General features: G+C 36.7%; 1 protein-coding gene across 4 annotated transcripts in view; it reads right to left on the reverse strand.

The window, feature by feature from the left end:
• NFATC1 (nuclear factor of activated T cells 1) overlaps nt 1–23,394 on the reverse strand; it is a 205,011-nt gene that overhangs the window by 85,270 nt on the left and 96,347 nt on the right. For all 4 annotated transcript variants that reach the window (XM_072604047.1, XM_072604044.1, XM_072604046.1 and 1 more), the window contains exons 4-6: nt 15,319–15,521; nt 13,186–13,358; nt 8,686–8,826 (exon numbers count right to left, since the gene is read on the reverse strand). In XM_072604047.1, coding sequence (XP_072460148.1) covers nt 8,686–8,826; nt 13,186–13,358; nt 15,319–15,521 — 517 coding nt within the window. The remainder of the gene's footprint in view (nt 1–8,685; nt 8,827–13,185; nt 13,359–15,318; nt 15,522–23,394) is intronic.

Below are 23,394 nucleotides of genomic sequence, written 5' to 3' on the forward strand. Positions count from 1 at the left end.
GAAGTAGATCAGGAGAGAAGCAAGAGGCTAATACATCATCTATGCCTCATAGACCCAAATAGGAAGTGTGGGTGGACCAAGAGATAATAGATTTCTGCCAGATTTCTCCAGCATCAAAAGACCTATCTATTTAGCAAGAGACTTGACTAGTCCTTTAACCCTTCCAATACCTTTAGAGATAAAAGGAAATAGATACTTAAAAGAGAGATAGATGGGGAAATAAGAAAGGTTAAAAACAAGAATAAGCGGAAGTAAAGGGAAGGAGAAAAATGACTTTTTACTTCTAAAATTTTTTTTAAAACCACACCTCTGATTTGGTACATTAGGACAAGTAGTTCTTAGTGAAAGTCTTCCTCTGCCAGTACGGTTCAGAATATTTTCTACAATCTACAGTCTTAAAGAATTGCCTGGCAGTACTGAGAGGTTAAATTATTTGCCCAGGATCACAAAGCCAGTAGGGGTCAGAGGCAAACATTTAAAAAAAAAAAAAAGAAAAGAAAAGCTATGATTTATATAGAGCTTAAAGATATACAGATTACTCTACCTATGACATCTCATTTGAGAGATGCAATAACCCTGTGAGGTAGTTGCTATTATTATCTGCATTTTACAGATAAGGAAACTGAGGGTGAAAGAGGTCAAGTAATTTGTCCAGGGTCACACAGCTAGATAGGTCTGAGGTAGGATTTGGATTCAGGTCTTTCTGACTCCAAGTCTATGGTTTAAACACTGCATAACATGAAGTTTCTATGCCATGCTGTCTATAAAACCCAAACCATTTTCCTTTGTGACTTCAAAAAAATTACTTCCCCCTGCCATAGTCTAAGTGAATTAGCAGAAGGAAAACACATTTAGCTGAAAGGAATTTCAAATGGTATTTTTTGGTATTAAAAGAAAGATGGACAAAGGTGCTGGAGAATAAGAGAAGAGGTGAAAGAAGAAGATGGGCAGTGATATGGACAAATATGGAATTACTAACGGAAAAGAAAATAGTAAAATAGTAAAATAAACTTATAAACCATTTCCAAAGCTATTCTGCCCCTTACCCTGACACTGGACTGTTTCATTGAAGCAAAAGTAACAAGAAAAATGTTTCATCTTCTGGTTTTTTGAAGGGAGATCATCAAGAACCACTCATCGGGGTATTCTGGATATTTGGGGTATTCAGAATTAGAGAGTGTTTATAATTGCCTTTTACCTTCTCCAACAGAGAAGGATGATGCAGCCAATTCTTGATTACTAAGTGTGATCCCAAAATGTTCCTTATAGGGAAAGGGGCAGGGACTTTGGTCATCTTCATCATGGTTTCATAATTTTCACATAAAGCAGATTATATAAGACTCTCCCCTTCCCATATGCAATCCACTGACTCCTTGTTCATTTGCCACTCAACAAATATTCTCTACTATCTGTTTGAGTGTAATTTAAGTATTTGCTTTGAGCATGTGTTGAATGTCTACTTCCCTACATGTCTTTAAAATTCCTGTTCATGTCATAGCTCTCTATCTTAGAAGGTAGGTCACTAGAGGCCAGGATCCCTGACTGCTTAATTCACTTTTATACAGAGCTCTTTCAAAGCATCAAATATTCATTGAGAATGAGCTTCTGTTAATGAGCAGAAGATGATTCCAAGTCAGACTTATCTTCTCCAGCCCCAGATAAAATGACACAATAGGAATGACCAATTCAATATATAATACTGTAATAATAATGACTATTTGTCCAAACTGATTATAAAATAACAATCAATCCAAATAGTTCAGAATTTAGGATTTCTTGACTCTCAGTGACTGGTACAGGAAAGATGCTTTCATTTTATAGACAGATTTCGGAAACCCCTTTGCTATAGATAAAATAGTAAAGGACAATTTTTCTTGAAGCTAGCAATATAATGGATAGAGCACTGGGCCTTTAATCAGGAAGGCCTGAGTTCAAATATAACCTCAGACACTTACTAGCTGTATGACCCTGGGCAAGTCACTTTTTTAAAAAATGTCTTTAGAGATAACAGGAAATAGAAACTTATAAGAGAGACAGATGAGAAAATAAGAAAGGTTAAAAACAAGTGTCTGCTTCAGTTTCCCCATTGGTAAAGTGGAGATAATAATAGCTCCTCAAGGAATACCTCAAGGAATGATTCTGAAGGCCAAATGAGATTTTATATATATATGTGTGTGTGTGTGTGTGTGTGTGTGTGTGTGTGTGTGTGTGTGTGTGTGTGTGTGTGTATGTATGTATGTATGTATATATATTTTTAAAGTGCTTAGCACAGTGTCTGGCACAGAATAGACAAAATATAAAAGCTTATTAGCTTTCCTTCCTCTTTTCTTTTAAACAATGTAAAAAATGAAAATCATTATCCTCAGAATGCATATCTACATTTCACACAATTAACAATTTTTTCATATCGTTTTCCAATCTAAATTTATTCATATGTTTTATTCCATAATGTGACTCTCTAGGAACTCAGAGTCCAGAAAACATGAGTCCAGAGTCCAGTTCCCTCCTTGACACATTCTGGTCCTGGAGTTCTGGACAAGTCACCTAAACTCTCTGAGACTCAAGCCATTCTCTAAAACCATATATTGCAAAGCGGTACCTAGTGCGCTTTAGTAAAGGAGGTTTTCCTCACAGGGAGTCTTTTACATCTACAAAATCACAGATCCAGACTAAAAAATATTCTAACAGTGCATGTGATATAGGTAACTCAACTGTTTATGAACGAATGAACCATTTTCTGGATTATCTAGGACTTAACTAACTAACAAACATTGTTTATGTACCTACCATGAGTCAGGCACTGTACTCATCCCTGGGGATACAAAGATCCCTCCCTTTAAGAAGAAAGCATTCATTCCATGAGACTGAGCTGCTTAACAGAAGGGCTATGTTGGAGAAAAGTCACAAGCACAGAGAGGTTGGGTGCCTGTTTATAGCTGCAATCCAAATGTAAAGAAATTTTATATTTTTATTGTGAATTTGTGCCTACTTTCAATCCTTGTTACCAGGGATGGTCAAAAGATTCCTGAGCATCAGCCACAATAACCCTGCAAACATTAAAAAACTAGCCTATACATTCAGTTTTCCTAGGAAGAGCTGGCTAGAGATCAATTTAAACAAAAGTAATCCCCTAGACTGGGAGTGGGGATCCTGGGGTCTCAAGTCCATATGTGATCCTCTAGGTCCTCAAATACAGCTCTTTGACTGAATCCAAACTTCACAGAACAAACCCCTCCAATAAAAAGAGATGAGTTCTGCAAAGCTTGGACTCAGTCAAAAGGCCACAGGACCTAGAAGGCCACTTGTGCTTAGAGGCCACAGAGTCCACATCCCTGCTATAAACTTTGGGGCAATCAGAAAAATATAGCCACCAAAGGAGGAAAAGTAAGTTCATACCTCATATAGGCATTCTACTGTTTTCCCTTACATACAATATTAGGCAACCTCTTAGGTTATTAGCTATTTCACAGACAGCCATGTGTATCTGTACTCCCCACACTTCAGCACCCTCTTGTGCCCTCTCACACTCTCTCTCTCTCTCTCTCTCTCTCTCTCTCTCTCTCTCTCTCTCTCTCCTCTTTTTCTCTCCATTTCTCTCTCTTGCTATCTCTCTCTGTATTTTTTTCTCTCCTCTGTCTCTGTCTATGGCCCCCATCTTTGTCTGTCTGTGCCCCCCATATTTCTCTTTCTCTCTCTCACACATACACACATACCACAGTGCCTAGCACATAATAGGTGATGAATAAGTGCTTACTACCTTACTGACTGATATTCATGCTTTATATTTAGATGCCTCTACCCACAGTGAGAAGGGAAGTAGAATAATGATAATGTAATATAAGATTTTGAATGAATGGTAAGAGAGTGAAAAAGACCTCCTGATGCTTAACTTTCCACAAATGGAAGCCTGTAACAGGCAAGTGGATGCCCATGATGTAGGAGCAGCCTGAATCTGACGGGACAAACCTCTTGGAGTGGAGCTGCCATGCATGTCCCTTCTCATGTAGCTCCAGTTCTTGGATGACTGCTCTACACTGTCTTTCATCACTAGAAAATATGGTCTGATGTACAAGCCACAAAGCATTGACTTAAATCCCTTGAAATAATGACTTATTTCAACACTTGGATTTTTTTATAACACTGTAAAAGATCTAAAAAAAAAAAATTATACTGCTCTTCTGAATAGCCCCATTATTTATCTACCCTAGAGACTGAGGAATATATTACAAACAAATACCAGATTAAACAAGTCCTTTGTGACACTTTTCTCACAATACCACTTAACTCAGCTACTCCCCCTCAGCCAACAACTTCTTTTCTCAAAGCCTGTGCAGAAATCCTACCAGGATGGTTAATATTTAATAGTCTATCCAAATTGTTTCTTTTTTTTCTGTAGCCCAACTGAATGACTAAGGAGTTAAATGAAAACTACAGCTCTGCTGTCTCTCTGCACCAACATGATCATTCTTCAGGGATTCCCTTTTGCATGAGTCACTGCTAGAACAGACAGACTGCACGCAAGGAGGCCAAGATAATGTCATTTCTCAAGAGATTATGACTGCTAACAGCTAGCCCTTTAAGACAAGGGGGAGGGGAAGTAAGGAGGAAGGAAGAGGGGAGAGAGGGAGGAGAGAGAGAGAAAGAGAAAGAGAGAGAAAGTGAGGCCAGAGGGAGCATAAGCCTTCCATGAGGAAAAAAACTTAAAGGAAATGACATTAGGCTCAGCATTGAGGTGCTATAAAAGTGAAATGAATCTCTGTGAGCCACATACGTACAAGTGTAAAAAGCACAAGAGGCACCTTGAATTATATTAAGTCTCATATGGAGTTATTTTCCCAAGTCTGATATAGAACAGAAAAATAAGAATGACTGCAAGTGTCGTTCTGTGATACGGTCTATAGTGTTTTGACATTTGTGACCAATATAACAGCTCTGATCTTACACAATTAGTGGCTACTCTTAGTGTCAGAGGATGGAGGAGTGGCAAAGAATCTTCATGGCTAGGCCACTATGAATTGCCTAAATTAAATAATCTAAACTTTTCAGAAGCCTGCTTCACGCTGGACTCTAATTCTTATCCTTGTTATACTTGTAAGTGATGTTTTAAAATACACACACATACATACACACGTCACACATCACACATGACCAAGATGATCTCACAGAAAGCCTAAGGAATAGCTGGCACTATAATGTTTTGAATTTAAATCAATATAAGTGATTTTTCTGAAAAAGAACTAGAAAAGAAAAACTTTTCATAAGCTAATGACACAGGGCATTTGGTTACAATAACACTTCAGGTTGTATTAGGACATGCAGTAAATAATAAATTAAATGTAAGAAAGCAAACCTAGAAGAACAAAATTACATAGGCATCTGTTAAGCTAAATGCCTATTTGTGAATATATGATTTATGTGTGTATGAACGTATAAACCACTTGACTTAAATATTAATGTGAACTTATATGAAACCACAATACCTGGTTTGAATACATATTTACTTATTGAATATATTTTTATGTTTCTTATATTTGCTACCTTTATAGTTCTACATTAATTGAAAAATATTACTAGAAGGGTAGTTAGATACAGGTTGTTGGAATATTATTATTAGAAGGGCAGCTAGATACATTTACATTCTTATAGGGGAAGCAGCGTAGTATAGTAAAAGAACATTGGACTGAACATCTAAAAATCTGAGTTTGAGTGATAGCTATTATGCCACCTGTATAACAATGAACAAGTCACTTAACATCTACCTCAGATGATGAAGAAACCTCTTGGCTAACTGTAAAACAAGTGTGAATTGCACTTACTTAAGTCAAAATATTTACAGGTAACTGACTAACTGCATATTCACAAAACCACTGAATCTTATAGACAGGACTTCCCTCTGTAACATCTCAGCCTTAGTTTGAACAGGTCCAGTGCTAGGGAGCTCCCTCTGAAGCCAATTCTCTTTTTTAACAACACCAATTGTTCAAATTCTTCTTTATATTAAATCAAAGCCTCCCTCCAAGTAAGCACTCCACTCCTGCCTTTTCCCATTGGTCTTAATTCTGTCCCTTGGAGAAATATAGAATATGCTTAATCCTTCCATCCGATAGTCCTTAAAATATTTGAAGACAAATACCACACTCTTCTGGCCTAAGAATCATAAATAGGGAAGGAGAGCCATAAAGAAAGCATTAATTTTCTTTCTGAAACAGAGCCCAACCAAAAATGTCACTCCTGGAGGGTAATTTTAGCTCATTTGTAACAAGAGATATCTAAATACTGCTTTAAATTCCTTCCTGGTGATACATCTTCTCGTATTCACAAATACATGTATTTTAAATTGTAATTTAAATTTAAGTAATTTCCAAATTAGTCCTTTTAGAATGTTTTCCAATAATGCAAATTTTTTTTTATTATTGTTGTTAGTTGAATTTTCTTCATAATTTAAACTTTCCCCCACACCCTGTATTACGTTCCTGATTGCACAGGCTTGCCAAGTTAAATACTAGAGACTTTCAAACACATTTTGATTGAAGCACTTAACTTTCCTGCAAACTGTACAAAATCAAGGATCCCATTATGAAGGTTGAATGCCTCAGTGGTTTTCACTTGATTAGAGTAAGTGTTGGATTGGCTCTGCTTTCAAGAACATTTCAGTTGGTAAATGTACCAAAAGAAAAAGAAAAGGCAACACAACAACCCTTAACCCCTAAACCTCATACATCCCACCTAGCAGCAGTAAAAATGACTTGAGTTCTCTGAAACTATCTAAACCTCCTGGAAGGAAATGACTGCACTGGAAAATTCTGCTCTTGAATGACAGGGATATGATAAGACAATAAATGTTCAAAACACTCAATTAAGTTCAGGGAGATACTGATAGGCAGGTGAGAAATTTTGCCAGTAGAGAAACTCTTGACATACTTCAAATCTCCAAGAAAATGAATTAATGTGCTTACATGCTCCATTCTTTCAGAGGACATTATTTTATTTCTTATTTAAAAAAAAAAAACTATTGTAAATGTATAATGTTGGTTTAGCCAGAAAATCCAAATTGATTTGTTATACATAACCTCACTTATCACAATGCTCCTATCCACAACACCCATATCCAATTTTATTTGAAAGAAATGAAGTGAAAATTAGTAGAAAAAAATCTTTCCATCATCACTCTATGAGCAACAACTGTGATAGGCCCAATATATTAAGCTCAGAATCGTGTCCAAGAGAACCACATTTGTAGGGGTAACTGATAGAGATAATATCTCTAGGGGATTTAGACAACAGAAAAATCCAGAAGCAAAGTGGGGTTCTGGCCACTGAAACCTCAAAAAATAGTTAACAAATGATGATAGTGTAGGAGTGATCCTACACAGGTTCTTCCAGGCATTAACTGATGAGCCCTGACAGTGCAGCTCAAGAGACATTCTTTCTAGAATTCTGCCTAAAGACATCTGTCGTTAACAAAAGCCATATATATGAAAAGATTTTGTGGTCTCTAAGATTTTACTAAAAAGAAAACACCCATCACACCAGTTATGCAGGCCAATGAAGTTATATAGTGATCATTAACAAAGATGGGAAGAGGAAATGAACCCCATAAAATGTTATGCAGCATGGTGTACTGGATAGGGTTGGGTGGGGGGAAGGGAAAACAGAAACTTACATAATAATTTTCCTGTATATTTGAAAGTAATAGCAAGTTGTACCTAGTAGATCTGAAGTTTCATGTACAACTATCATCTTTACGGTACTATTTTATGGAAATGCTTATTTTTACTCTATAAATTAAAAGTAAAATTTTTAAAAATAATGTTTAAAAAACTGGAAAAGGCACTTGAACTGAGAAAGTCAGGAGACCTGGATGCTAATCTCAGCTTTGCCTCAATTTCTTTATCTATATAAGGGAGTTATAAAAAATAAATGCTAAGTTCCTTTCTATTACTAAAATTCAATAATTCTATGAACTAGGAATACATCTATATATCTTATATAGACATATATGGTGCCCCAAAAAATTTTGATTCAGTTTTAAGCTATTAAACCTTAAAACTGAACCAAAACATTTATATGTATGTGTATACGCATCCATACATGTGAGTGTACAAATGTATAGACACACAGAGACACATACTCGTAGAATGTTCCATTAATGTACATATGTGCTTTCCAAAATGTGATGCATAGGAGAAAAATACCCAAGGAACATACATCTCAGAAAAAGGAACCAGGCAGCCAGATAAATGTTGTTATATGTAGCCACAGAGGCAGATATGAGGAAACTAAAAGTTGCATCAATAACTAAGAAATACATCTCAAAAGACAAGAAAACAAACTTTCAATTATTTCCTCCTAAAACACTACAAAGTCCTTGGGAGTTCCTGTGATACTGACAATAAAAGCTGTCGGGAGGAAACCATAGCTTGCTACAAAAATAAACTCTTAGCTCTTACTTTAAATGTCATAATTGTCAGTTCATGCAAAAATTCTTAACTGCCTGTATAAACATATTATGCAAAATGGCATTGTTATGTAGGTCATCTGCACAGCTCCACCCCATTACTTGAAAAATATATGCAGAAGGACAACATGTAATTAGAAGGTCTGCACTCTCCCCATCCAGGAATCAAGTTTCCACAATCATCCAAAACAGAAAAACTAACGCAAGGCTATTTTTAAAGAAAATACCTGGTGCTTTTTCCACGAAAATTACTTTTGAGTCTTGTAGAAAGTTGTGACCAGACAATATCATTTTTTTCCCACCGATCACTGGATAGCTGTCTGTGCTTTGTTTCTCCACTAAAGGCAATTCTTGGGCAGATCTCTGGGCTAGAGGAGAAAAAAACCACATAACAGAACACAATTTGTTTTTAAATTATAAAAAAGTCTTAGTAGATTTCTCAGTGCTTCTTTGCATTACACAACAAAGAATTTGATACAATCTTTCTGAGAATGCTAAGGCTCAATAATGTAAGAGAAAGCTGAGATCAGCATGATTTTCTAGTAAGTTCTTTCTGTATAGGATGGTATAATAATCACCCTCAGTTTTCAGGTGGGGAAAAGAAGACAAAGATACAGTGGTGATGGAATCAGACTTGGAGCAAAAGTCCCAGTCTTCAGTATTCAAATTTCTGACAGATTCCTTGGTCTCTTATCATCCAATCATTTAAATGAGTGATTTGGGTGAATTTAAAATATGGTTCTCATCTATTTTAAAGAAGAACCAACAAAAATTTTACAGAACAAAATTTAAAACACTGCAACTTCGCAAATGACTCTCCATACTATAATTATTATAATTAATCTATATACATAGCCAGAGTGAGAGACAGCATTGTATTCTGAATAGAGAACCAGCCTTAGAATCTGGACGACCTGAGTTCAAGAGCTACCTCTGACATATAATGTCTGTGTGACCCTGAGCAAGTCACTTAACTTCTCAGGGACACAGACAACTCTAAGAGTAAATTAAAGAGTAGCTGCTGATCTATAATGGTAGAGTGATTTTCCTTAGGAGTTTATCACATCGATGAAATCACTAGACCAGAACAAAATTTTTAAAAAATCATCCAACTTTGAAAATAGGATCCTTCCATTGTATCTCTTCTATTCTCCAACTAAAAATTCATAATCTATTGTGATTTAGCTTATTTCTGAGGGGAAACCCAATCCCCTTGCCCAGTAGAATCTCAAAATAGCAGAGACATAATATAATTAATTATTGTATGGAATGTAAGCTTTTGGAAGGTAGAGGCTGATTCTTTTCTGTCTTTGCATCTCCAATCTCCAGTATCTAACTCAGAGTAGATATTTAGTAAGTTCTTGGTGATTGATTGATTTGTATCCCCTATATATCTACCCAGCAGCCCTGCTTTAATAAATACTTTATTTAATAAATTTAATAATTTAATTAATTTAAATAATATATATTATAGTAATATAACATAATATTAATATGATAAAACATAAAATAATAATAAAATATAATAATAAATTTAACAAATACTTGTAGATTGACTGGATCTCCCTTGCTATGGTATAAAGAGCTGTCCCAAACTTTTTCCTACTTCTACAATCCAAAGAGAGCTTAACTCTTTTAAGAATTCGGTGAGACTTGTCACGATGCACCTCAGTTGCGGTATGATGGAAATGTTCTATCAACCAGATCCTGTACATCTGAAGCATGTCTAAGGCCTAGAATGATTGAGGGCCCAGAATCTAGAGCTCTGGGTAGTTTGGCTGGTCCCTAAGACAATACCTTCAGGTATTAAGTGATGCAGATATGCACAATCAATAGAGTGCTAGACCAGGAGTCAGAATACCTGAGTTCAAATCCAACCTCAGACACTAGCTGTGTAACTCTGGACAAATCACTTAATTGCCAGCTACTTCAGTTTCCTCAACTGTAACAAAGGGATAATAACAAGACCTACCTCACAGCATTGATTTGAGGCTGAAATGCTAATAATCAATCAATAAGTGTCTTAAGCACTCAGTTTGGTGCCAGGGGTGGGGTGGGGCTTACACTAAAGTTTGGGAGAACAGACTAACAAAGAGGAAACTAAGCTAATGATTCCAGATAGTATGCCAGTAAGTCCTAAATAACGTGGGTTTAGCTATCTGGGGAAGGTGGGACTTAAATAAGATCTTGAAAAAAAGAAATCCATTAAGATTTCTGAGTCATCTAGAGCATGAATAAGGCAGCATTTGGGAAGGATCCATCCAAGAATCTTTTAAAGGATGGATCAGGGAAGGAAAACTGGAATCTGAGAGGCATGAGGTAATGAGCACTTGAATCTGGGAGGTGTCAATGGGAATGGAATGGAATAAATGAAGAATGAATGGAAAAGCATTTGCTAAGCCCTTACCATGTGCAAAGCCCCGTGCTAAGTACTGAGGATACAAGTTGAAAACTCAGAAAGCCCTTTCTCTAGGAGTTCACATTCTAATGGGAAAAAGAGCACATAGAGGAGGTTTCCACTGAAGGAGAAGGGATAGGTACACACTGAAAAGACAGACATACGCTGAAGGGAAATTCAACAGGATCTGGGAAATCATTTGATATGAGGGGTGAAAGGAAAGAGTAAGTCAAAGATAATTCTCAAGTTTTGAACCTATTTCTGGAGAAATGATTGTGTCACAAGGAGAAAAACTGCATGAACTCAGGAAGGAAAGAATAAAGTTTCTTGGAAGGAAGAGTTCATGATAATTCAGCTTTGGATGGGTTAAGCTTGGGGTGATGGCTGGAATCACTTAGATGTCAATAGACCATTAGAGAGTCAAGCTCAAATCTGCAAAAGAGACCAGGTTTGGAGATGAACATCTAAGAGTCATAAACATAGAGGTAACAGCTGAAACCATGAGACTAGCTGAGCTCTGAGAGAGATAAGTATAAATAGGGAAGACCAGAAGACTAAGAACTGAACGTTGACATTTGTCCATCGTTAGGAAGCAAGAGTAGAAAGGTCAAAGGAAGTAAAGCAATAATTAGGGAGCTGGCTCTCTGTTTGTCTATTCCAGAAGCATGGAGCTGTCATGAGCAGAAGAGAAGGATCTCTTCAAAAGTCAGTCAGTTTGGCCAGACCCCATTTTAGCTTTCTCTAACCTGCTCTGGGGACTCTGAAACCCATTTCCTTAGTCTCTCCTCCTCAATAACCATGAAGAGGAAGAGGTGTAAAAGACACATAAGGCAACATGGAGAAGAGGTGTCTCTCAGTTCAGTCTCCAATAACTTGTTAAAAGTCATGCATAAAATGAGTGAAGCTATAGCAAATAGAAGCCAGGATCTCATTCCCTAATAGACCCTTGTTTAGAAATGAGATGGGGTAGGGGGAAAAGGAAGACAATTTGATAGGAACCACAAAATCAAATGAAGTAGCATGTTCAGATTGTTTAATAGGTTCACTCCAACTCAGGCTGAGAGGTGATGTAACTTGCCTCAGGTCACACAGCTAAGTGGCAGAGGCGGGAATGTGTGACCAAGTCATGTCAGCTTTCTGAGCTTCATTTTCCTCCTCTGTAAAATGATGGGCTTGGACAGAAAGATGCAGTCCCAAAACGCTTTGGTTTAAAAAAAAAAAAGGAATCATCAAGGATCTAATACAATGAATACGACTATATATTTACTCCATACAAGAAATTTCAAAGTTCCCAATCTCATTTTCTACAAATTCTATGAAATTACAGGAAATTCTTAGGTGATAGATTTAAGGTAGTTCAAAGGTCAACATCAAAATTATTTTCTTTTCAATTCTTCCTGTAGATTGCAGGTTGTAATTAGTTAAATCATGGTGAGTTTTGAATACTCCGATGCATTATCAAGAGTCTTCTAACAAATGGCCTCTAGATGATAGTGATGATGACAGTGATGATGATGAAGATAATGGCTAGTGTTTATGTTTGCAGATCACTTTACAAATATTATCTCATTTGATCCTTACAACTCCAAGAGACAGATGCTATATTTATCCCAATTTTCAGATGAGGAAAGTGAGACAGAAAGAGGTTAAGGCACCAGCACTCTACTGTACCATCTATGTAAAATATATAACAAGTCCACATTTAAAGCAAGCATCAATTTTTCTCATACCATGAATAAATGTTTGCTTGTAACCATCAAAACTGAGATGATAAAGAATTATTTTAACAGAGAAATGGGCAATACTTTTCAGTGACTCTGAATCATCAAATATGCATATTTTTGAAGAAACAAGTCAATAATGATAATAATAGCTAACATTTATATAATACTCTATACCAGGCACTATACTAAGTGCTTTAAAAATTATTATCTCATTTGATACACACAACAACTCTAGGAGGTAAGTGATATTATTATCCCTATTTTACAGATGAGAAAAATGAGACAAATGGAGGTTTCAGTGACTTGCCCAGAGTCACACAGCTGGTAAGTGTATGAGGCCAAATGTTGTACTCAGGTCTTCCTGATGCCAAGATTGGTGCTTTACTCACTGTGCCAACTAGCTTCTATACAAACATAAAGAAAAAATTATAATAAAAGAAGCAAAATGCATCATGAACTGTTCAAGTGATTCCACATCTCTCTCTGTGCTTCCATTTTCTCATCTATTCTGTGCTGGAAAAAATTATCCCTAAAGTCTCTTCCTACTAAATTCTAAATTCTGTATAGTACTTGGAAAGAAGGGGGAAAAGTGAGTAATTACTTACAACACTCAATGGGATTTGATGCTACTTGTAGAGATAGAGTTCTGCCATTAGATTGTGGAATATGAACCCGGAAAACCAGTCTCACTCGCGTATTCTTTCTTCCAATGTCAGTTTCACCTTTCCGCAGTTCAATGTCTGAGTTTCTGAGTTTTAGGATTCCAGCACAATCAATACTGCTCAAAACAAAACATACGGTCATTTAATATTTTTTCCAGTTCGTGACATAATAGAGTTGAAAACTTTGAAACTCTCATCCTTCAGAAATGCCCTCTGACGTTACCCATAAGTGATATGAGTATGAGTGATGTATACCATGTAGTGATATGAGTATGCACAAATCCCAGTGCCATTGAGAGTTATCTATTTTTACACTCTGTGGCAAAGGAAAAAGGTAAACTGGAAGGTAAAGACATTTCAAAAGAGTCACCAAGGGCATCACTAAGACTGTATCTACACATGCCAAGTCAAGCAGACAGCTGAGGCAATTTCATAGATGATTCAATCCCCAAAATAACCTTGACTCAATTATCTACATCTTGCAGGCAAAATTATTTTATTTTTTAGATAAAATAATTTTACACATATAGTGAGTCAATAAACATTTATTATGCACCTACTATGTGCTAAGCACTGGAATAATAAAGATGATCATAAATCTAACTGGCTTGATTCTCCCCATCACTTGGTATGAGTAAACAAAGTTAAATTGTTAACTCTGTAACGGGAAAAAATAGTGGAAAGTACAGCTATCAATGTCATGTAGAAAAAGAGGTATTGAAATCATTCTTCACTATCTCATGACACACATGCACTAGTGATTCTTGCAGAAGCTAATGCAGCACTGTTCAATTTCTCATTTTCCTGGTTTACAGCTTGTACTGGTATGATTCAAATAAACGTCAGTGCAGATTCCACAGAAGGCTGACCCATAATAATCCACAATACTTTCTTCCGTTCCCATAGTATTTATCAGAAATAATAGTAAAAAGTCTGACAGTTATTTTAACATCTAGTGCTTAGCTAAGGCTCTAGAAAATGAAAATTTACAATGAGTTGCTCTTAAGTTTTAAGAACCTAAGTGGAAACTACCATTCACCTGGGCTTGAGTTGGATGGATATCTCTGAATGTTTTTAATCTGACATGTCCTTGTCTGAAAACCTTGAAGTGCTCTGAGGCAATGTGGCAAATGAACTGGTTTTTATAGGTATCACAACCATACTCATTTAAAGCACATGTAAGTTATCAGAATCCATTTGATTTCATCCCAGATCTTGGGATCCTGATTAGAAACCAAGTGAAATATTTGCAGATACTTGAAATTTCCCCATGTTTAGAGAGATTTTGTATTGCTTTCACACACGTAGGTTTTTATAGTTATAATTTCTCTGTAAAGATAAGAGAGTTAATTTTACTGTTATTTTGATAAACAGAGTTACAATTAATTCCCTAAATATGATTAGGAACCACTTGGACAACGCATAATTTGTTCTTTTACTTCCAAATAGAGTATGGTTGAGAATAACTAGCAATAGAATCATTTTTCCACAACTTAAGATAGGATTTGAAAATACTCTTGATAATAACGTTTTTCAATTTTTATAGTCATTGCAGATCAAAAGATACTATTTTTCCATTTTATTTTTTCATGGTTTTTATTGTGTCTTTTTTCACAGCATGACGAGTATGGAAATATGTTTTGCATTACTGCACATGTATAACATATCAAATTATTTATTATCTCAGGAAGGTGGAATAAGAGAAAAGAAGAGAGAATATTTGGAACTTGAAGAAATTTTTTTAAGAAAAATTATATTCAGGTGACTCTTCTAACTTTACTGTTTCACAGTCAAGAGCAACAACTAGTAGCTGCTAAATAGAACTGGGTGGAGGTATATACAGGGCTGTAATTGACATATTGATTTTAAGTGCCAGAAAGAAGCAAATCAGTGGTCATAAATATCTACGGGGTTCGTTTAGGTGTTAAGCTAAGGACACTCTGGGCCATTGGAATTTGGTAAATTTGTTAAAGGTGAAGAGATCTGGAGGATTCAGTGAGAAAGACAGAAAAAAAGGAAGCACACGGACACACAACTCTACTGAAATCACCAAGTGGCCCAGTCCACAAGGCTTACATTGCTCGCATGTTATTTTCTGGCAGAAGCGGAATTTCCAGGACTTTGGTGTTGGAGAGGATTGCTTCGTGGCTGGTGGTGGAGACAGTTTTCCCTGTTATCCGGTGGACCTGGTAGAAAGCATGTGGTCTCAGCAGGCGGTCGTCTGCCGTCCCGATGAACAGCTGTAGCGTGAGCGGCTCACTTTCTAAGTAACCATGTAGCTGGCAAAAGAACAGAAAACTCCCACTAAGCACCACGCACATAAACTGCTAGGAATCAATTAAATTTTTATAAGCAAGAGACTCTAATTCTAGGAGAAAACTAGTGACAGGTGCTAAGTGTTAAGTCCCCTCCCACCCCTTTTTTTCTCTGTAACGTAATAGTGGTACAATAAAAAAAAAGTGCATTTAGAAAATGTCTCATTATTCTAAAAGACCTGGGGCACTTAGCTAGATTTAGGCTTTGAACAGTCCTACTGTCTGCTTAGACACACACACACACACACATATGTATATACATGTACAACCACATGACTACCTACTACCACCAAAAACCAAAAAAAAATACCATTTCAAAATGACATATTCTAGCAGGACAAAGTAAAAAAAAAAAGTGTATTTTTCTTTACACAGCCCTGGGTTTAAGCGATCCTATCTCCTGACACGGAGCTGATTTCATCTTCTCAGATGCCTACATGTTTCCCAAGGTCATCCTTTTCATCATGAGCATCAGTAGGCTCCATGAGAAAACTCGACTTGTGAATTCTTTCATTTTAGGCAAGTATATGCTAGTAAGTATGATGTAGGAATAAGCTGCCCACATTAGCAGACTTTGTCCTGTGGAAATTAGTGTATTATGCCAGGGCTCTATTGTTTGTACCAATTTACTTCCTCTGAATCAATATCAGTAGTATATTCATGCTACTGAGAAATATGCTCTCTTGTTTAATGAACAGGAAACTAAACAAGGTACATCTTTCATGAAGTTAGTTTGATAAAGCCCAAACCAGCAAAATAACCCAGATTGGTTCAAGACTGGCATTTCTTTTGCCCAGTCTGATGGATCTTTCCCCTTTCCATCTAAGTGCTTGAGAAATGCAGCCCTAGCCACAGTGATGTCCCCAGCATACAAGAACAATCAATTCAGCCTTCAGATTGGGTGGGGGAACGTTCCACTAATTGGGTAAGTCTGCTTAAACGTCTGGCCACCAGTTGGCAGACACAACACATGGAAAACCATATACTGACATTCCTCAAGAAAATGCCAGTTTAAACTAAGCCTGTTTTCCCCCCCAGAAAGGAATAGGGCAAATTACAACAGTTTCATATCTCTCTAATGAGACTTCATTAAAAGACACTGAAAAATTTTGGTATTTTGATGAAGGTATTTCTTGTCAGAATCCGGTCTTTCTTCTCACAAGACATACCTCCGAGGGCATTGGGATGGCACATACATGACGTTCTGTTCTCCCCAGGAACTATTTTTGAGCTATCACTGCAGGTCACATACCTAAAACCATTTTCAGGCAATATACATTCTGGTTTGATGAAATCTGCCATGAGCACTAACTGCTTTGTCTAACTGGTTCCACACCCTAAATTTGACTTCCCCTTAAAGAACACTTTAAGCAGTTTTTAAGCTATCATTTTATGAATATTTTTACCACTAACAATAACATTTTTAGTTGATAATACAATTCCCATTTTTAGAAGAGACACATTAGAAGTGAAAGTAATTTCAGGACTCAGTGGTACATAGTAAACACTTAACAAATGCTTGTTGATTGACCAATAATAGTTTTCTTTTTTCATAAAGTACTCCATAATCAATTAGATATATTGCGTTGGCTTACTCATTTTTATAAACCATCTTTTTTTCAAGAGCATCTGAAATAGACTTGTTGAACCAATTTTGACCCATACTAACCACTCTACTCTCATTCAATTTAATTAGAGTCATAGGCAAGTGCCCCAGCAAAAGAATACAAAAAAATTGTAAAACCAACTTCCTTTTTTAAGGAGCCAGTCTTTGGAGACCCAGACTGTGAAGGATCATGAAGATGAAGTAAAGGCATAAGAAAAAAACCAGGAAGACATGATTTAAAAAAAAAAAAGGAGATTCATCAAAAAGCAATGTGTATTGCATACTTACACCATTAATATATTTCTTAATTTATTTGTGTGAATATGAATAAAAGCAGCTAATCATAACATATAGAAGCAAACTACAAAAAGCACATATTTACAAATTTTAGTTAAGAGGTTAAAAAGGGACTCCCTCCCATTATAACAGTTAAATTCTTCCAATCCAATCTTCAGCTCCCAAGAGACAAACACTTAATCAAGTCAGTCAGTGAGTAAATAAACATTTATTAAGTACCTCCTATTATGTCAGGCACCATGATAAACACTGTTAAGTGAGGGGTGTGATAAAGTCAACTCCAAGGGGCTCACCCAATCATTAAATTTTCAGTACTAAGTATTTATACTTGGGAAATTGGCAAAGGCTACAAATCTGGGATTGATTTATTGTTTTGCTGATCGTTTAGATTTATGAAAGTGATATGAAAATGCTAATGCAAAATAAACTTAAAAGTGTGCTGTAGGTCCTTTTTTTTTTTCCAGATAACTGGTTGTTAAACATTTCCCAGCACCATCCAATGTGTGGAACAGCCAAGAAAAAGCTGTACGGGGTAGTACAATGGTTTGATCTTCTGGAAGGTTCTGCAGTTGACCTTGGACAGCAGTCTAATTTGGGGAGAGAGGGAGAAAGAAAGGGGGAAAGAGAGGGAGAAAAAGATGAGAGAGAGAGAGAGAGAGAGAGAGAGAGAGAGAGAGAGAGAGAGAGAGAGAGGATCTGGGGCTAACATCACTCAGTCAATCTCATTCTAAGCCCCTATGAATACAAAGGAGAAATAGAGAAGATTAGGCTGGGGGAATGAACTCAGGTATCACAGAAATTGAGAGTAAGTATTCCTAGGGTCACCTGAAGAAGAAATATAAAATGAGTGAACAGGAAACTCCTCCTCCAAAGTCCCTCTGAAGCTAGGAGCATCTAATGCAGAGGGGCCCAAGTGACTTGGAAACTCTACTTATTCAGTTGGACACTTCCCCTGCTCTCTACCAAATATCGTTCACAGCTGCCTGAAATTCCTACAATTTGAAATTCATGGTGGCTGACAAGGTCCTCTTTTAAAATGCAACTTACCCTTGGAGAATTCAGAGATATTAATTAATCAGATTGTTTTCCTTCCAGAAGAATGCCAATTTGGGTGGTTGGACTAGTAAGTGGGAGACATAATTTGGGGATGTGAGCGTGTGAACTGATTTGAGGGAGGAAGGAACTGATGCCTTTGTTTGAAACATATTAGTAGAAATATCAACTTCCAACAGCACATAGTGTTCAGATAAGGGGACATGACTGAAGATGTAGAATTGAAATGATCATAAAATCTAAGACAGAGAATTAATGAGCTTTTATAAGAGCAAGAGAGAAAGCAGGAGCAAATGCAAAGTCTACAAGACTTCAGAACTGGCAAATAGGGTCTTCTACACGTATTTTAATATTTTAGGACACTATATATGGTTTCAAAGCTATTTTGATTCACTTAAAGTGTTTTTATTTTTATTTCTAATATGTTGATATATTTGAAAAACAGCTTGCAAGTCTATATGATGAACTGGAGAATCTGATTTTGCAATTAACTGCTTCTGGATTTTGATGAGAAGAGGATATTGATTTTTTTTTTTTTAGTTACTAGGCTGGCCCCTCACATGTTCTTACATGCAGAAATCTGTGGCCTATAAGCCATTTGGTTTGATGCAAGCAGAGTGGCTCATTATGAGAGCAGCTGAAAGCATCATGATTTTCATTAACTCTTCTGAACCCCCCAGTACATGGCACCTAGCCAACATTAATACTGTTAGAAGATAAAAGGAACCCTAAGTCTGAGTGCTCACTTCAAACAGGTACCATAGTCTGTATCCTTCAGTTCAATTATCAACTGCAAAAGCCACAAGCAGCAGGGGGAAAAAATTGTGTTCTATGTTGAATCAGAGGCCAGTATTAGTTTAGACACTCTAATTTGCTGCCTCAATAAACATAAGGGGACTATGTTTCCAAGACTTTGGGTGGGATGTTTAAACAAAGAATGTGTTTTCTGACAGACCTTCCATGGTAAAACTCAGAGCATGCTGCTTTTCATGTATGATAATGAGTTTGTGCTTCTTACTTGTGCGATATTTTAAAGAAGGAAGAAATGGTTTGATGAGAGTAGTATCTACATTGGGCTGTAAAACTGCAAAATTGTCAGTGATCCATGGAACCTAGAACGTGTAAGTAGGATAATTTGAAAAACAATCCTCTACTTCATGTACTTCATTAGTATAGATTTGGGCCAAAGATTTCAATACCTTTACCTCTTTATCTTTTCTTACAATTCTTCAAACAGCTTCTCTCTCTCTCTCTCTCTCTCTGTCTTTCTCCTCTCTCTCTCCATCTCATCCAAAATGGTCTGTCAATCAAAGTGCCCTAAAAATATAGCCCTCTCCTACCTTTCCAGTCTTCTTACACCTTACTCTTTTCCATGTGATCTTCAACCCAGTGACACTGGCCTCTTTTCTGGGCATTTTCTCTGACTGTCCCTCTAGCCTGGAATACTTTCAATTCTACCTACTGACTTCTCTGGTTTCCTTTAAGTCCCAACCAAAAACTCATCTTTTACAACAAGCCTTTCCCAACTCCTCTTAAGTCTAGTGCTTTCCCTCAGGCTATTAATTTTCTATTTATCCTGTTGATAGCTTACTTTGCATACTTGTTTACATGTTGTCTCTCCCATTAGATTGTGAACTCCCTGAGAGCAGGTGCCGTCTTTTGTCTCTTTTTGTATCCCCAATGTTTAGCACGCTGCTTAGCCTGTGATACATAGATAGACACGTAGATAGATACATAGATATAGATACACATAAGAGTGATTACTATTTATTGATCTACAGTATTGCTTTAGGTATAATAATAACTTCTACAGTCAATTCTTTACAAATCTAAAAAAAATGCCACTCTCAGTGATGCTTTTCAATATTGTATACAACTATTTGACTGTTAACCTGGAGGTTAGAAAATGGGTTTGTAGGAAACGTAAGCCTCTTTGACCAAGAGGAGCCAGTTTCTGTCATTTAGAATGTGGCCAAGCCATCTCGGCAATAAACTATGATACAGACAGTCAACGATAATTTGAGAGGAAGTATTTTCCCTCTCATTAAATTAAGATGACTGAACACCTTCAGAACCAAAAGGGAATCACACAAAAATCAAAGGTAATTGCCTAATCTCCACGAGAGTGATTTACACGTAATGTCCTCGGAATGCCAGGACCCCCTCCCTCTCATCCATTGAGTTCAGAATCAGAAAGCAGATACAGTAATTACTACGGGTGGTCAGTGAGTGCTGGTATCTGACAAATGACAAATGTATTCCATGCTTCACTGCTTGCTTAAATAAGATCCAGCATAAAATAAATGATTCAGATCAGTTTCTCATTAAGGTTGGTAACTGCTCTAAATAGCCATTGCTCTTTCAACTTTACCTCTTGTTTGCTTGGCTCGTTTCCTTCTGCACAATGTCACAATCTCACACGCAAAAGAAACACGAAGCAAAGGGGGGCATACTCTAGTTCACTTTTATTCATGAGCCCTCAAAAGTAGTTGCAACAGACAAATTTGTGATTTCAATTGGATTCACACATGAATTTCTATCAGTTGTTGGATATCCAACTGATTAGGTATCAGGTGTCCGTAGACTTCTCGGGACGAGCATGCTGCAGCCATGCCTGATGAATATTTAAGGCTTTATTTGTCACGGACTGCAGTGTGATGGAGAGAGGAGAAGAGTTCTGAAGGGAGCTCTGGAACACCTCCTGTGGAAGCGTACACAGGTGGCAGTCAGTAGGGAAACTGTGTGCAAGATGGCTCTGTCTTTGGAGTGGGTGATAGGAGAAACGTGTCACAAACATTCATAACTAGTGAGGGAACATTTACATGCAAACATAAAGAATTTGCATGCATGCTTTGCTATACTATATTTGGTTATGAAGATTCTATTTTTTGTCTTCTACCATGAGACACAGGTAGCAGGGAGAGAAACTGTTATCTGTGATTTAAATGGCATAGGGAACTGCCATGTGAAGGAACCAGTACCTTCTCTGTAACTTAAAATCTAGAGAATTGCCTGGAGTACAAAAGGCTTAAGTGACTTACTTAAAGTTAAGTAACAGGGTTGTGCAGCTAGTATGTTACTAGAATTAAAAGGAGCTGGGAAAGGCTTATTGTAATTGATGAGATTTTAGTTGGGACTTAAAAGAATCCAGAGAAGCCAATAGGTAGAATTCTAGGCCAGGGGGACAGTGAGAAAAATAAGTCTAACAAGGAGGCCAGTACCATTGGACTGAAGAATGAATGGTAGGAAGTAGGATGCAAGGATTTGAACCCAGGTCTGCCTGGCTTTGAAGTTAGTTCTTTATCCATTACATGAAGCAGTTTCTCACATGGGCTGCCAGGTGGTACAATGGATAAAGCACAGGCTCTGGAGTCAGAAAATCTCCCTTCCTAAGTTCAAATCCAGCCTCAAATACATACTAGCTGTGAGACCCCTGACGAGTCACTGAAAACTGTTTGCCTCAGTTTCCCAGTTGTAAAATGGGAAGGAAACAGCAAATCACTCCTGTTTCTTGGCCAAGAAAACCTTAAATAAAATCCTGAAGAGGCAGATATGACTGAAATACAACTGAACTGCTTCTCACATGGACTGGAAATTTTATTTTTACCTTTTTACCTTTTTCATCTTTTAAAACTAAAACTCTTTTCTTAATACCCAATCAATAAACACTTATTAAGTGCCTACCAAATGACAATACAGGAGATTCCAAAAGTCTTCATGCAGCAGCTTTAAGTTTTAATTGCTATAACAGTTTTAAGTTTGGGGTGCCCTTTGTAATTTTACCCAGAGCATGCCTGCCTTCATTGAGGTTTTCATGATGCAAGTTTTACTTTCATATTGCGAACAGTCTTAATAAAATAATCACTTGGAAAATACATATATGTCCGTGTGCTTGTGTGTCTATGTACAAATAATACAACACAAGATAATCATCTTCATATGACATACTTGAATTTCTTGTTTTCTCCAGTTGATTTCAGTGACCAAACACAAGTACACATTCATAGATCTTGTGGCTGGTATTTGCTTCATGAGTGAAAGTAGATCATTTTTTTTTTTTTTGGTGTCAATTTGACAGACCATACTCACCCATTCTATCTGTTCATTGTTGTCTTGGTTGGTTTTATATGTAGCCACAAACACTCAAAATATTTAAGGCTGCTTATAAAGATAAACTTCTCCTAAGCCTGATAGACATTTCAATACGAATACTATTTATAAATGTTACCTGGATTAAGCAAAAAATTGAAGAAGTATTTAAAAGCAAAACTGTCCAGCTAGAATCTTTGGCTATGGCTAACAAAATGGTGTCCTGCTAGGATCAGTAAACCAATCCCAACTTTTCCCAGAGTAGTCAATACATAGAGTACCAGCTACAGGGCCTGATAACCCATATAATGGCTCATCTACCTCCTTTTAGAAAGGTTTACTCTATGCTCAAATCAATATTTTACCATAGAAGCTGATCAAAAAAGAAAAGCAGAGGCTTAGTAAGAAAGAAGCATTTTAACAAAATTTAACAAAAAAATTTTAACAAAATTTTGTGGTATTAAAAGCAAGAATATAGAACCCATGCATTTTTAAGGTTTCTAGCCAAACTTAGCTCTCTGATTAGTCTCCTGAACAATCAAAATTTGGCTCCAACTACACCATATTGCTTTTAAAAAGCTGTATGTTCATGACAATGGATAGATTATTTTAATATGACAATTTAAAAGTTCCCTTAGGATTTATACTATGGCAGTTCTCTGATGTAATATGGAATGCAGTGGATTCTGGGTATAATTGTACCCTCTAAAAACATGCAAATTTAGTATAAATGGAATTATATGAGGTTTAACCTGGGAGGTAAACATCCATTATTTAAAATATGGAGTTCAT

Source organism: Notamacropus eugenii, chromosome 4 (genome assembly GCF_028372415.1).
Source record: "Notamacropus eugenii isolate mMacEug1 chromosome 4, mMacEug1.pri_v2, whole genome shotgun sequence".
Lineage (NCBI taxonomy): Eukaryota > Metazoa > Chordata > Mammalia > Diprotodontia > Macropodidae > Notamacropus > Notamacropus eugenii.